We start from the raw sequence: 14,685 nt of genomic DNA on the forward strand, positions 1-14,685 counted from the left end.
GTGGCCAGGGGTGCCTTTTATCAGGTTCGCCTGATCCGCCAGTTGCGTCACTTTCTGGATCGGGACGCCTTGCGCACGGTCACTCATGCCCTAGTTACCTCCCGTATGGACTACTGTAATGCGCTCTACATGGGGCTCCCTTTGAAAAGCACCCGGAGGCTCCAACTGGTCCAGAACGTAGCTGCGCGGGTGATTATGGGCGCAGCTCGTTACGCCCATGTAACACCTCTCCTACGCGAGCTGCACTGGCTCCAGGTGGTCTTCCGGGTGCGATTCAAGGTGTTAGTTATTACCTTTAAAGCGCTCCATGGCTTAGGACCTGGGTACCTACGAGACCGTCTTTTGCCACTAATAGCCTCCCACCGATCAGTTCGTTCTCACAGGGAGGGACTACTCAGGGTACCGTCAGTCAAATTATGTCGACTGGCGACTCCCAGGGGGAGGGCCTTCTCTGTGGGGGCTCCAACCCTTTGGAATGAACTGCCCCCGGAGATACGGAATATCCCTGATCTCCGTGCTTTCCGCCGTGCCCTCAAGACCCTGATGTTCCAACAGGCAGGGCTAAACATACAAACATGCGAATGATTTTTTAAATGTTATCTAATTCTGGGTTTTATTTAATTGACCAAACTAAGTAACAATTTTAATTAGCAATTTTATGATGTTTGTGTGTCTATATTTTTCTTGACTGTACACCGCCTTGAGTCCTACGGGAGAAAGGCGGTATAGAAATATAATAAATAAATAAATAAAATAAATAAATCCAAGGGAAAGTTACTGCAAAATCCCCATTTCCTCCCGATCAGCTGGGACTTGGGAGGCAGAGAATAGATAGGGGCAGGGCCAGTCAGAATCTCTTTTAATTTAAAATGTTTTAATGATTTGTACTTTTTATATGATGTTGATAACCATCCAGTCCAGTGGTGGGTTTCAAATTTTTTTACTACCGGTTCTGTGGGTGTGGCTTGGTGGGTGTGGCATGGCTTGGTGGGCGTGGCTTGGGCATGTTAGGGGAAGGATACTGTAAAATCTCCATTCCCTCCCCAATCCAGGGGAAAGTTACTGCAAAATCCCCATTTCCTCCCAATCAGTTGGGACTTGGGAGGCAGAGAATAGATGGGGGCGGGGCGGGGTGGGGCAGAGCGGGGCGGGCCAGTCAGAGTTTTCACTACCGGTTCTCCGGACTACTCAAAATTTCCGCTACCGGTTCTCCAGAACTGGTCAGAACCTGCTGAAACCCACCTCTGATCCAGTCGCTTGACAAATTTAATAAATAAAAAATTACCATTACTGTTGGCTTAAATGATGTGTTACAGCTCTATTTTCTAAAATGCAATGAAAATGGAGTTTCAATCCATACAGGTAGTCCTTGACTACCGTAACTATCACAATTCATCCCTAAAGTCCTGTTGCTAAGCAAGGCAATTCTTAAGTGAGTTTTGCCTGGTTTTATGATCTTTTTTGGCCATGGTTCTGAAGCAAATCACTGCATAAAAAGAATCATATGGTCATTAAGTAAATCTTGCTCCCCCCCCCTTGCTTCTGTTGGTTGGAAGCTGTCTGAAAAAGTTATAAATGGTGATCATGCGCAACTGTCATAAATACATACAAGTTGCCAAGTGCCCGGATTTTGATCACATGACCATGGAGATGCTGCAACGGTTGTAAGTGTGAAAAACGGTCATGACACTTTTTTCAGTGCCATTGTAACTCCAAACAGTCACTCATCAAATGTTGTAAGTCAAGGACAATCTATATTTGTCTCTGTGGAAGCCTATCAATGCCAACATTTCTCTGTCTCAGATTTTCCTCAGTTTGGTGTCCTCCACAATTTTTGCATTACAACTTCCAAGATTCTTGTACTGTACAACTTCAGAAAGTCATGCTAGCTTTTATTATATTGGTTTCTGAAGAGGGTTTCCTATTTCTTCCTGGAAACAAGTTGGTGGTCATGCAAAGAAGTAAAACATTATTAGGTGAAAATGCAGACATGGTTAGAGGGAATGTTGCAGCAACGTATAGTTAAAACCAGAGATATTTTTATTGGGAATTTTACCGGAGAATTTTAGTAAAGAAGATACACAGTTGATTATTCATATAATAACAGCAGCTAGAATTGTATTTGCACAAAATTGGAAAGCAGACAAAATCCCATTGGAAGGAGAAATTATAAAGAAAATTCTAGAATGTGCAGAAATGAACAGATTAACACTGAGAATAAAAGATAAAGAGGAGTCGATGTATTTCAAGACATGGGATAAATTTTATGATTGGTTAGAAAGGAAATATGAATAAGGGAAAATGAAATAAGGGTATGGAGCAGGGGTGAAATCCAAAATGTTTCCCTACAGGTTCTGTGGGTGTGGCTTGGTGGGCGTGGCAGGGGAAGGATATTGCAAAATCCCCATTCCCTCCCCACTCCTGGGGGAAGGATACTGCAAAATCTCCATTCTCGCCTCACTCTGGGGCCAGCCAGAGGTGGTATTTGCCGGTTCTCCGAACTACTCAAAATTTCCGCTACCGGTTCTCCAGAACCTGTTAGAACCTGCTGGATTTCACCCCTGGTATGGAGATAAAATAGATGGGAAAAGATGGGGGGCGGGAATTAGAAGAATAGAAACCCAGATGATGCCTTGATAAAGGAAGAATGGCGGGCGGGGTAAAAGGAAAAAAGTGAGATTATTATAAATGTTGTAAATCAAGCACTATCTATATTTGTCTCTGTGGAAGCCTATCAATGCCAACATTTCTTCGTTTCAGATTTTCCTCAATTAGGTATCCTCCACAATTTTTTGCATTACAACTTCCAAGATTCTTGTACTGTAAGACTTCAGAAAGCCATGCTGGTTTTATTACATCGGTTTGTGAAGAGGGTTTCCTATTTCTTCCTGGAAACAGGTTGTCGGTGTTTTTCCCATTAGTTCTTCTGCCAATGGTTATTATTCTTGATTATTATTCCTTTTTCACTCTGCAGGTACGGAATGAACTGTCTCATTCAGTTTGAAGACTTTGCCAATGCCAACGCGTTCCGACTGCTCAACAAATATCGCAACCGTTACTGCACTTTCAACGATGACATTCAAGGTAAGGCGTCCAAGAGTTCATTGATAAAATGGAAGGTGGCAACCTTGCATGGAGTTTTCCATTAGGTTCCTTTGCAACTGACTCCTTATCAGTATGTACCTCCGAAGGTCTCCTGCGCGTCACTAGGAAGAAATTTTCAAAAGGTAAGTAGAGGTACCACGTTTTTTGGGGTTGAGTTACATATTCTGCTCTTCATCCCAGGTTTACATAAAGTTTCGTAGAGATATCTGGAGATGTTCCTTACAACCAGAGGCAGCCACTTATAAAAAGTAAAATAGGAAAAATGTGTTTCCTCACAGTTGGAAGTTGGATTTAACCTTCATAAATACTTGCATTTGAATCTTTCTCCTTCATGTTTTTACACATTTTCCCAAGGGTGGGCTGCTGTGGGTTCACAGGGGTTTGGGAGAACCTCTAGCTAAGACTGTGCAATTTGGAGAACCCCCAAAACCCACTCCTGGCTGGCCCCGCCCACCCCTCCCCTCCTGACCCAGGAGTCCCCATGCGGCCCATTTTGGATGCAGGTAAGTGCAGGGTGTGTGCGGAGGCTTGAGGAGGGTGAAAAACGGGCCTACCGGAAGTTCAGGAAGGCCGGAAACGGGCTCCAGAGGGCCTCCGGGGCCTGGGGAGGCCATTTTTGCCCTCCTGTAGGCTCAAGAAAAGCCTCCGGAGCCCGGGGTGGGAAAAAATGTGCCCCCCCTGCCGTGGTGCAGGAGGCTGACTAGGCCACACCCACCATGGCCATGCCCACCCAGCAACCAGGCAGAGAACCCCTTGCTAAAATTTTTGAAGCCCACCCCTTCATTTTCCCTGTAGAAAAGTTATTTCTTATTTCACTGATATAGATTTTCCTTCATCACCACCCCTCTTTCTCTGTTCTCTCATGAAACTGGGAAGAACAACAGAGTTAATGACATTTTTACTGAGACTGAGAGATTTCAATAGGGGAGAATATTTATAGCTTAGAGTTAAAAGGAGGGGTCCTTGGTGCTCCCTTAGCTTGTCTGTTTTCTTGCAGATGTTTCATTACCAAACTAGGTAATGTCATCAGTGCTAGTAATGAGTGGAGTTAGTTTGCTCTCATTTTATATTGTAGTGGCTTGCCCTGTCAACACTGCTGTTGGTTAGGTTGCTCTTTACTGTTAGTTTATTCAGCAGTTCCTTGATTGAGCTATTGTTTGCCTTTTGATTGTTAATCTAATGTTGCCAGGCTTCCAGGAACCCTCTAGAATTTTTGGACTTGGCTTGATCCAAGCTTGGCACTCTGACAAATCGGCCATCAACAGACACATAGACATGCACAACATCTACATACCATTTAAAAGATACAATCAACAAGCCAAAAAAGGAACAAAAAGACCAGAACACCTCCTTACCAGCAATCAACCTTCAAATGAGTAGAAATGGACACCAAGATTAAATATAGACCAATAATCAAGAAGTAAATAATTTCCCTATCAAGGAACTGCCAAACAGACAGGGGAATTCTGGGAGTTGAAGTCCACAAGTTTTAAAAGTTGCCAAGACTGGGCATCCCTGTGTCTAATTCATGGGTGTCCAACCTTTTGGCTTGCCTGGGCTGCATGGTGTGGAGACAAATTGTCTTTCTTATATGGTTGCATATAAAATATACAATATAGTTAATGTACATAAATCACATCATAATGTTAAAAGTTTGCAGTCTTGTGTGGCCATATTCCTTGCCAGGGCTCATGGATTGGATACGTCCATTTTAATTAAATAAATTAAACAAACATAAATATTTGGCAATGAATTTAAAGCCACCAATTGAATAAATGGATTCATAAGTTATCATTCATAAAAGTATGAATTTTATTATTTTTTTGAGTTGGCAAATTACCCTGAGCAGGAAAAGATTGATTTCTATTTGTTTTGCAGAATGACCTTTTGGTATTAAATGAACATTAAATAGCCAATTGCTTACTTAAAAACATCTGTGGGCTTCTCCTTTGAGATTAGCAGAGCCTAATTTTCATAATAAATCTTTGTTCTTCACGTCTGCCATATCTGGGATTACATAACTAGAAAGCAAGGGAACAATTAATAGAGCTGGGGCATATGAGAAACATTCTTTAAGAAAAAAATTATCATATCAGGTATTTATTATTGCAACACCTTCTTGCAACATTTTGGTGATTTTAGTCATTAGACTATAGAGATTTCTTAAAACCACATACCAAGAAAGGTTGAATCATACCATCTTTTAACATTCTTTCCTTCCTTCATCTCTTTATAAGAATGTTTTGTTTAAAAAACGTGAAGTGTTTCTTTCAAAAAGTTGCGTGCCATGTACTGCATGGAGTTCATTCTTCCGATGCTGATAAAAAATTAATTCCTAGCTCCCTCAAGAGGACAGAAGAGTGCACTGAACTTTGTTAAATGTGAATATTTTTTTTAGAATAGAATTCTTTATTGGGCAAGTGTGATTGGACACACGAGGAATTTGTCTTTGGTGCATATGTTCTCAGGGTACATAAAAAGAAAAAGAATCATAAGATACAACACTTAGTCATAGTCATGGGTTACTAATAAGCAATCAAATCGTACTAGGAAACAAATAAAACAATATAATCGTAAAGATACAAGAAACAAGGTTATAAGTAAAAGGAGATAGGTAATAGGAAGGATGAGAAGAATAATAGTAATACAGTCTTAGTAAATAATTTGACAGTATTGTTGTTTAGCAGAGTGATGGCATGTGGGAAAAAACTGTCCTTGTGTCTAGTTGCCAACAGTTCACTATGGGACTGGTTTCACCAAAAACTAGAAGTACCCGCCAGTTTTCAGCAAAACTGTTGTAAAATGTGGTCACATGACCACAGGATGTTAGAAGCAGTCCTGAATGCAATAACTTTGAATCCGGATCAAAAGCACGCCCCCAGATGAGTCCGTCTTAAATTCAAATGGTTGCTAAGCAATCTGGTCGTAAGTCGAGGACTACCTGTAGCGAAGGAATCCAACTGAAATATGAGAGGAAAACTATGCTCGGTTACGCTTCGTGGACGATCCTTTTCATTATCTCTTCCTCCAGCTTCGCCACTTTTATTTTTTATTTTTTGCTACCCGCCCTTGATACATTCTGAAAGTGACCAAGTGTGGTCCTTAACCCAAAACAAGGTTACCCAATCGTAATTTTGTATAGAGTGAAGTGGAGATGGAGTATGCAACGATTCTAGGAGACTGATGTCACTAGAATGTTTTTTTCCTCCATGATTTTGTCTTAAAATGATCTCTGTAGAAATTAATCCTCGGTCGCATTAAACAGAACATCAAGTCAAGATGATGTGAAGTGTTAGTACCAGTGGTGGGATTCAAAATTTTTTACTACTGGTTCTGTGGGTGTGATTTGGTGGGCGTGGCAGGGGAAGGATATATAAAATCTCCATTCCCTCCCCACTCCAGGGGAAGGTTACTGCAAAATCCCCATTTCCTCCTGATCAACTGGGACTCGGGAGGCAGAGAATAAATGAGGGCGGGGCCTATTAATGGCCTTTGGCTTAGACAATTAAATAAGCCAATCAGAGAGCAGCTCCTGGCTTTGAATCTCCCGGGCTTTTCTATGCCCTCCCCTAACTGCCACTGTGACAGTATAAAAGGAGATGCTTGCCAGCAGACATTTTGGGCTCTTCGGGATCAGAGGCAGAGCTGAAGTCACTAAAGCCTCTTCCTTCTGAGGAAGAAAAGCCCGAACTCCAATCGCATAGAGCAATTGCACCCGAGAGCTGACAGGACACTTAAGAAAGAGAATGACATCTCATATTCTTTTTGAATAGACCTTGTTTTATTTTATGTAAATAAAAACAAATGCTCGTTTGGCTCATTTGTTCTAGTAGATTGTAAAAGAGATAAGGTTACAGTCCATCGAGGTCGCCTCCGTAACAGGGGCCAGTCAGAGGTGGTATTTACTGGTTCTCCGAACTTCTCAAAATTTCTGCTACTGGTTCTGCAGAACTGCTCAGAACCTGCTGAAACCCACTTCTGGTTAGTACTGCTTTATAAAACCTTAGTAAGACCACACATGGAATACTGCACCCAATTTTGGTCACTACATCACAAAACAAAATGTTGAGACTTTGGAAAAAGTTGAGAGGAAAGGAACTAAGATGATTAAGGGCCTGGAGACTAAAACATATGAAGAACAGTTGCAGGAATTGGGTATGTTTAGTCTAGGGAATCCCTCGTGCGGGGTGAGCTCTCGTTACTTGTCCCAGCTTCTGCCAACCTAGCAATTCGAAAGCACGTAAAAAATGCAAGTAGAAAAATAGGGACCACCTTTGATGGGAAGGTAACAGCATTCCGTGTGCCTTCGGCGTTGAGTCATGCCAGCCACATGACCACTGAGACGTCTTCGGACAGCGCTGGCTCTTTGGCTTTGAAACGGAGATGAGCACCGCCCCCTACAGTTGGGAATGACTAGCATATATGTGCAAGAGAAAGCTTTACATTTACCTTTAGTCTAGAGCAGGGATCAGCAACCCACGGCTCTGGAGCCACATGTGGCTCTTTCATCCCTCTGCTGTGGCTCCCTGTCGCTGGTCGGCACAACAATTTGGAGAGGCGCTTCCGGTTCAGGGGGGGAAAGCATGGCATCCCAGGAGGGATGGGATGGCAAGGGGCAGGTTTTCTGGTTGGCTCCACAATTGATAGGGCTTTTGGTTAGGACAAGTAGAGGAAAAAGGACACAGGGCTAGGAGGAGACTCTATGGTGGGGGAACCAGACTTCCGGTCAGCTCCAGAATTGAATGGGGGGCTTCCGGTTAGGACCTTTGTGGCTCTTTGAGGGTTTAAGGTTGCCGATCCCTGGTCTACAGAAAAGAAGAACTAGGGATGACATGGTAGCAGTGTTTCAATATTTGAGAGACTATCACAAAAAAGAGGGGGTCTATTTATTTTCCAAAGCACCAGAAGGCAAGACAAGAAACAATGGAAACTAATCAAGCAGAAAAGCAACCTGGAATTAAGGAGAAACTTCCTAGCAATGAGAACAATTAACAGTGGAAGAGCTTGCCTTCAGACATTGTGGGTGCTTCATCACTGGAGTTTGTAAAGAAAAGACTGGACAGCTACTTGCCTGAAATGATACAGGATCTCCTGATTGAGCAGGGGGTTAGACTAGAAGACCTCCAAGGTCCCTTCCAACTATATTCTGTAACTGAAATTTCTTCAGTACACTGAACATATTTCTCTGTTCTTGTAGTCAAGGGGAAAAAAACTATGGACCCTCTTCACTTCACAGGCCACCAGATATTCATTAAACGGTGTTTGTGTGTGGGTGGTATGTGGGTGTATTTGTGGGTGGTTATAAATTGCAAAATTGGGCTCATTCTGGAGCCTGCAATCAATTCTCTTTAAATACTGTGTCACCCTTCCGCCTTTGATGTAAGATAATGCAACGCATCGGCCTCTCTCCTCTGTGGAACACTTCATTATATTTTCTCGTCTGTAGCTGAGGAGGCACAAAACCCAGCTTTTAACACCTAGCTGGAAAATGCCGTTTAAAATGTGAATTGGAAAACTTTTCCTTTTCATCAGAATGCAGAACAGAGTAGGTTTATTTTACAAGATTGCAGGGCAAAAAAATCGAAAACACCGTTGGCCTTAGACAACTCCCAAAACAGGTCAATAAACTGGTTTTGTGGGACTGCAATTTTTTTTTTTTTTTTGAAATTGTACATTGTAAAATGGGTCACGAGCATCAATGTCATAGTTACAGGCGACAGACCATACCAGGGGTGTCAAACCAGGGGTGAAATCCAGCAGGTTCTGACAAGTTCTGGAGAACCGGTAGTGGAAATTTTGAGTAGTTCGGAGAACCGGCAAATACCACCTCTGGCTGGCCTCAGAGTGGGGAGGGAATGGGGATTTTGCAGTATCCTTTCCCTGGGGGGGGGAATGGGGATTTTGCAGTATCCTTTCCCTGGAGTGGGGTGGGAATGGAGATTTTGCAGTATCCTTCCCTTGCCACGCCCACCAAGCTCCACCATGCCCATTAAGCCACAGATAGTAAAAAAAAATTGGATTTCACCACTGTGTCAAACTCAAGGCCCAGAGTCAGGATCTGGACTGCGGGGTGCTTAGATCTGGCCCGTGGGCCTACCCTGGAAAAAGGGAAGGACCAGCCTGTGGTGCCTCTGCCAGTGAAAAGGGAGCTCGGGGAGGCTGCGTGCGACCTTCTTGAGCTCCGTTATCACTGGCAGAGGGCTGTAGGACTGTCATGGCCAAAAATGGAGCTCGGGAGGCCGTCGTAGCCGAAAACAGAACCCAGGAGTATTGATGTGGCCGAAAATGGAGCCTCAATGAGTAACATCAAGCTGCCCTGCCCTGCATCCACCCTGCCACACACACACCCCGGCCCCCTTGATGCGGCCATCAATGAAATCGAGTTTGAGACCTCTGGACCATACCATTTATCCAAATGTTTGCTCCATCTCCTCAAAACTAAGCCAGCTTTGACCCTGAGGATGGAAGGTTATCCTAAATTATCCACTGTTTCCAGAGCAACCATGTAACTTAACACACTTCCTGACTCGAGTTACCATGATTGATTTAGGAGATCTACCTTCCTTTTCAACCATTCAGATTGATTCATGCTTCATCAGAAATGTAGACAATTTCCTCTTATTATCGGCCTAGCTAAACACCTGGCAAGCACAGTCCCCAGGTTCATCTATAATGCAAAGGTGCGATTGTGTTGCTTCGGTTTTGCAGTCGTAGAAAAGGTGAAGCTCATTACAGCTGAGCATCTTGAACAAGAGCCTCTTGTGACTGAGTGATGCGTTTGGCTTAATGGTCCATAAATTGCACAGTGCAGCTATGTACTATGTTTGATAGTGTGAGAAGAATTTATAAATTGACATAACTGTGTTAGAAATATTGTGTAGGGAATCCTATCCCAAAGGTGCTTTTTCAAGAGGCAACTGGACTTTCTTGTTTTTTCTGTGAAGACGTTGCCTCTTGAAAAAGGACCTTTGGGATATTGGACACACAAGGAATTTGTCTTTGGTGCATAAGCTCTCATTGTACCTAAAACCTATAAGTCATAAATCATGATCATAGTCATCATAAAAATACATTCATCTTAAATCATAAGATACTACACTTAGTGATAGTCATGTTGTGGAATGGAAGGACTAAAAAACATTTCCAGGTCAGTCAGAGACAGCTTTATTGCGCAAGGTTCAGAGCCAGATTTATACCTGAAGCTTTGAACAAAGAAAGAACTCTGATACAATGGTTTTTATACATTTCTAAGACAAAGGATTCGGTGAGATCATACATTTTCCATATATGGTTAATCATGAGATCATACATCCGATTTTCCTTATATGGTTACATACACTGGATAATAAGTTCATCTAATTACTTAAAGCATTAATCTTAATTTACAAAATTATCTTAGCCGCACAACTTTTCTTAAGTACTCGGAGTTGTTAATGGGAGAGTTACTACTGTCCTTGGGTAAATTTATTGGATTAAGTAACTCTTTGTAACATATAGGTCTTTGTGTCATTCACAGTGAGGTCACTCAGATGTTTTTCCATATGTCAGTTCTTTCCGTGACATCTAGGTCTCAGAAGATATATTACCACTTAAAGGGGTTTAACTGTTTGTTAATGTAATTTCCAACAAGCACTTTCCTCTCTTATAATAATGTGAATAGAGAGGGTCTCTCAGAGTTCATGTATCCAAGCACGTCTTCCCCTTATAATAATGTGAATAGAGAGGGTCCCCCAGAGCCCATATATCAGAGCCCGTATGATTCCTATTTTATTCACATTATTTCTTTTATCTACATTATTCTTTATTTGCTATATTTACCTCAGTCATAGGATACTAAATAAGCAATCAACAAAAATCATGCTAGGAAACTAAATAAAACAATATAAATCATAAAGATACAAGTGACAAAGTTATAGTGATAAGTAGAAAAGGAGGCAGGTAATAACAAAAGGAGATAGGTAATCATGTCTATTCAGTCATCAACATGGGAATATGGAGGTCCCAGCTGCATTGACTAATGGATTTATCCCTTCGGTAATGCTGGTACTGTTATGGTGCCAGAACAGCTTCTATAGCCACTGCAGAAGTTTCTGAAGAAGCCCCTTGACAAAGAACTGAGAAAAATGGATGGTAAGAGTCTTGGAGCATCTCTGCCCAAGTTGTAAACTGCAAACAACCACCAGGGAAAATCTTAATCTTAGGGGTTCTTGTTGGTCATGGACTTCAGTAAACACCATGTTGTTGTTGTTAGTCGCAAAGTTGTGTCCGACCCATCATGACCCCATGGACAACGTTCCTCCAAGCCTTCCTGTCCTTTACCATCCTCTGGAGTCCATTTAAGCTCACGCCGACTGCTTCAGTGACTCCATCCAGCCACCTTATTCTCTGCCATCCCTTTCTTCTTTTGCCCTCAATCTTTCCCAGGCTCTTCTCCAGTGAGTCCTTCCTTCTCATTAGGTGGCCAAAGGATTTGAGTTTCCTCTTCAGGATCTGGCCTTCTAAAGAGCAGTCAGAGTTGATCTCCTCTAGGACTGACCGGTTTGATCACCTTGCAGTCCAAGGAACTCGCAGGAGTCTTCTCCACCACCAGAGTTCAAAGGCCTCAATTCTTTGGCGCTCATAGCTTGTTGGAAAAAGACACCAAGTTCTTTGTATCACCAGTATGCACCTCAGGTCCATCCATACCAATGATACGATTATTTTGTTTGTTTGTTTACTTTTTGCAGGAACTGCCTCTGTTGCTGTAGCCGGAATCTTTGCAGCCTTAAGAATTACAAAGAACAAGCTTTCTGATAATAAATTTGTCTTCCAAGGAGCTGGAGAGGTAAGATTCTGGTTTGATTCTGAAACCCAAAGATGCTTTTTCAGGAGGCAACTGGGATTCCTTGTTTTTTCTTTTGAAGACATTTCGCTTCTCATCCAAGAAGCTTCTTCAGCTCTGACTGGATGGTGGGGAATGGAAGGATTTATATTCCTTGCAGACAGCTGGTAATTTTGGAATGCGAATGCTCCGTTGGATATCGGGCGTCTCCCTTCTTGACCACATCGCAAATGACACCATTCGACAACATTTTGGTTTGGCACCAATTATAGAGAAGATGAGAGAAGGCCGACTCCGCTGGTATGGATATGTCCAGAGAACAGCACCTTCCACCGTGGCCAAGACTGCCCACCAAGTAGAAGTCAATGTCGGGCAACTTTGCGGGCGCCCAAAACAGAGATGGCACGATACCATCAAGTAAGATATGCAAGCTGCAGGCCTGTGTCCTGGAGACGCAGGTGACCGTGCAAAGTGATGTTCGATGATCCAAAAAGTGGACTCAGCACCTGTGGGAATACCCTAAGAAGAAGAAGCAGACAGCTGGTCATTTGCATCCTTTTAGAGGGTTGTTCAAGCACTTGGAGGTTTATCTGTGTCCTCAGTCACCTGAGTAGTGCAAATGGTTCCTGTAGAACAGCAGTTCTCAACCTGTGGGTCGTGACCCCTTTGGGGGTCGAACGAGTCTTTCACAGGGGTCGCCTAACACCATCAGAAAACACATATTTTCGATGGTTTTAGGAACCGAGACTCTGCTCCTCTGTCCGTCTCCAGGCAGGTCCAATCACGTGGCTCAGCTGGGATCATCAGAGGCTTCCAAAAGCATTTTTTTCTGCAACCTCTTCGGCAGAAGAGGTTGTAGAAAAAGAAATGCCTTTAAAAGCCTCTGGCGATCCCAGCTGAGTTGCCTGATCATCAGAGGCTTTTAAAAGTATTTTTTTCTGCAACTTCTTAAGGTTGTAGAAAAAATGCTTTTAAAAGTTAAAAAAAAAAAGTTGGCGACGCCCACCCAGTCACATTACCCCACACACACACCAAGCCACACCCACAGGGTCACCACAACATGAGGAACTGTATTAAAGGGTCGCGGCATTAGGAAGGTTGAGAACCACTGCTGTGGAACCAGGAGCACCACTCAGGTGACCCTGAGGACTCAGATAAACCTCCAAGTGCTTCAACAACCCTCTAAAAGGATGCAAATGACCAGCTGTCTGCAAGGAATATAAATCCTTCCATTCCCCACTATCCTGTCAGAGCTGAAGAAGCTTCTTGGATGAGAAACGAAACATCTTCAAAAGAAAAAAAACTCAGAAACTCCAGTTGCCTCCTGAAAAAGCACCTTTGGGACAACCATGACCTGGATTAACTGAGAATCTCTACAGACTTTTTTTGCCTCTGAGAGTTACAGGGTTTGGGGGAACCAACTCTCAGCCTTGCGAGGTAGTCCATGAATTTCCCTAATCTCCTTTTTGGAGTTCGCCAAATAAACAGCCATCACCATGTCTTGTAGTAAGGAGTTCCACAGCTTAGTCACTTCCATGAAGAAATACTTTCCTTTTTTGTTCTGAAATCAGTTTCATTGGATGTTCCTACTGGTCCTACTCTTTCATTCCTTCTGTTATAAGGAATTAATTAATTAATTAATTTTTATTTATTTATTTGCGTCTTATGCAGGCTGCTTTGGGTATTGCTCACCTCATAGTGATGGCACTAGAGAAAGAAGGAATTCCCAGAGAAGAAGCTGTTAAGAAAATCTGGATGGTGGACTCCAAAGGACTCATTGTCAAGGTAATTGTCAGGCCCTTAAAACAGGGGCCACAAGGATTCCAGGGATGGTACAGCACCTGTAATTGGGATTGGTAAATCTGTTGCTAAGGATGCAATCATAAGACCCAATGTCACCTGACTGTAACATCTTATGATGGCAGTTCCAGTAGTCCAGTAGTAGTTCAAGATCAAGTGGGGTACTAATACCACTCTAGAAAGCCTTAGTAAGACCACACCTAGAGTACTGCATCCAGTTTTGGTCACCACTCTATAAACAAAGATGTTAAGACTCTAAAAAGAGTGCAGAGAAAAGCAACAAAGATGATTAGGGGTCTGGAGGCTAAAACATACGATGAACGGTTGCAGGAACTGGGCATGGCTAGTCTAGTGAAGAGAAGGACCAGGGGAGACATGATAGCAGTTTTTCAATATTTGAGGGGCTGCCACAGGGAGGAAGGGGCTCAAGCTATTCCCCAAAGCACCTGAAGGCCAGACAAGGAATAATGGATGGAAACTGAACAAGGAGAGATTCAACCTGGAAATAAGGAAAAGTGAGAACATCTGTTAATCTAAACCATTCAGCATTGAGTGAAGAATTTACCCACTCTTAGAATCCCATCGTTCAAACTCTTTGGAAAATTTGCATCCAGATCCCAAAGGCTTCTGAATAAGACAAGGATTATGGGTTCAGATTCGGTCTTTTTTTAAAAAAAACTTGGAAACATGTTTGCCTGTGCTTTTCTTGTTTCCCAGGGCAGGAGTCACCTGAACCACGAGAAGGAGATGTTTGCTCATGACCATCCCACTGTGAAGACACTAGAGGAAGTGGTGCAGACAATAAAACCAACAGCCATTATTGGTAACCCTTCCTCCTTCCTTGTAGAATTTTCTCTGTTGCTTCCATCCTGTTTTCAGGCCTTCTATGGTGAATGCTGATTCTCACTTTCAAGCTGCAATTACTGACTAATTATTATTTGTTAGATTTTTTTTTTATC

At 42.7% G+C, this 14,685-nt stretch overlaps 1 protein-coding gene across 2 annotated transcripts in view; it reads left to right on the forward strand.

The window, feature by feature from the left end:
* ME3 (malic enzyme 3) overlaps positions 1 to 14,685 on the forward strand; it is a 137,867-nt gene that overhangs the window by 111,834 nt on the left and 11,348 nt on the right. For both annotated transcript variants that reach the window (XM_070942925.1, XM_070942926.1), the window contains 4 exons: positions 2,975 to 3,084; positions 11,832 to 11,929; positions 13,598 to 13,711; positions 14,444 to 14,549. In XM_070942925.1, coding sequence (XP_070799026.1) covers positions 2,975 to 3,084; positions 11,832 to 11,929; positions 13,598 to 13,711; positions 14,444 to 14,549 — 428 coding nt within the window. The remainder of the gene's footprint in view (positions 1 to 2,974; positions 3,085 to 11,831; positions 11,930 to 13,597; positions 13,712 to 14,443; positions 14,550 to 14,685) is intronic.

The sequence above is a fragment of the Pituophis catenifer genome, unplaced genomic scaffold (assembly GCF_029215685.1).
Source record: "Pituophis catenifer annectens isolate HBS135680 unplaced genomic scaffold, rPitCat1.0.hap2 SCAF_4, whole genome shotgun sequence".
In the NCBI taxonomy this organism is placed as follows: domain Eukaryota; kingdom Metazoa; phylum Chordata; class Lepidosauria; order Squamata; family Colubridae; genus Pituophis; species Pituophis catenifer.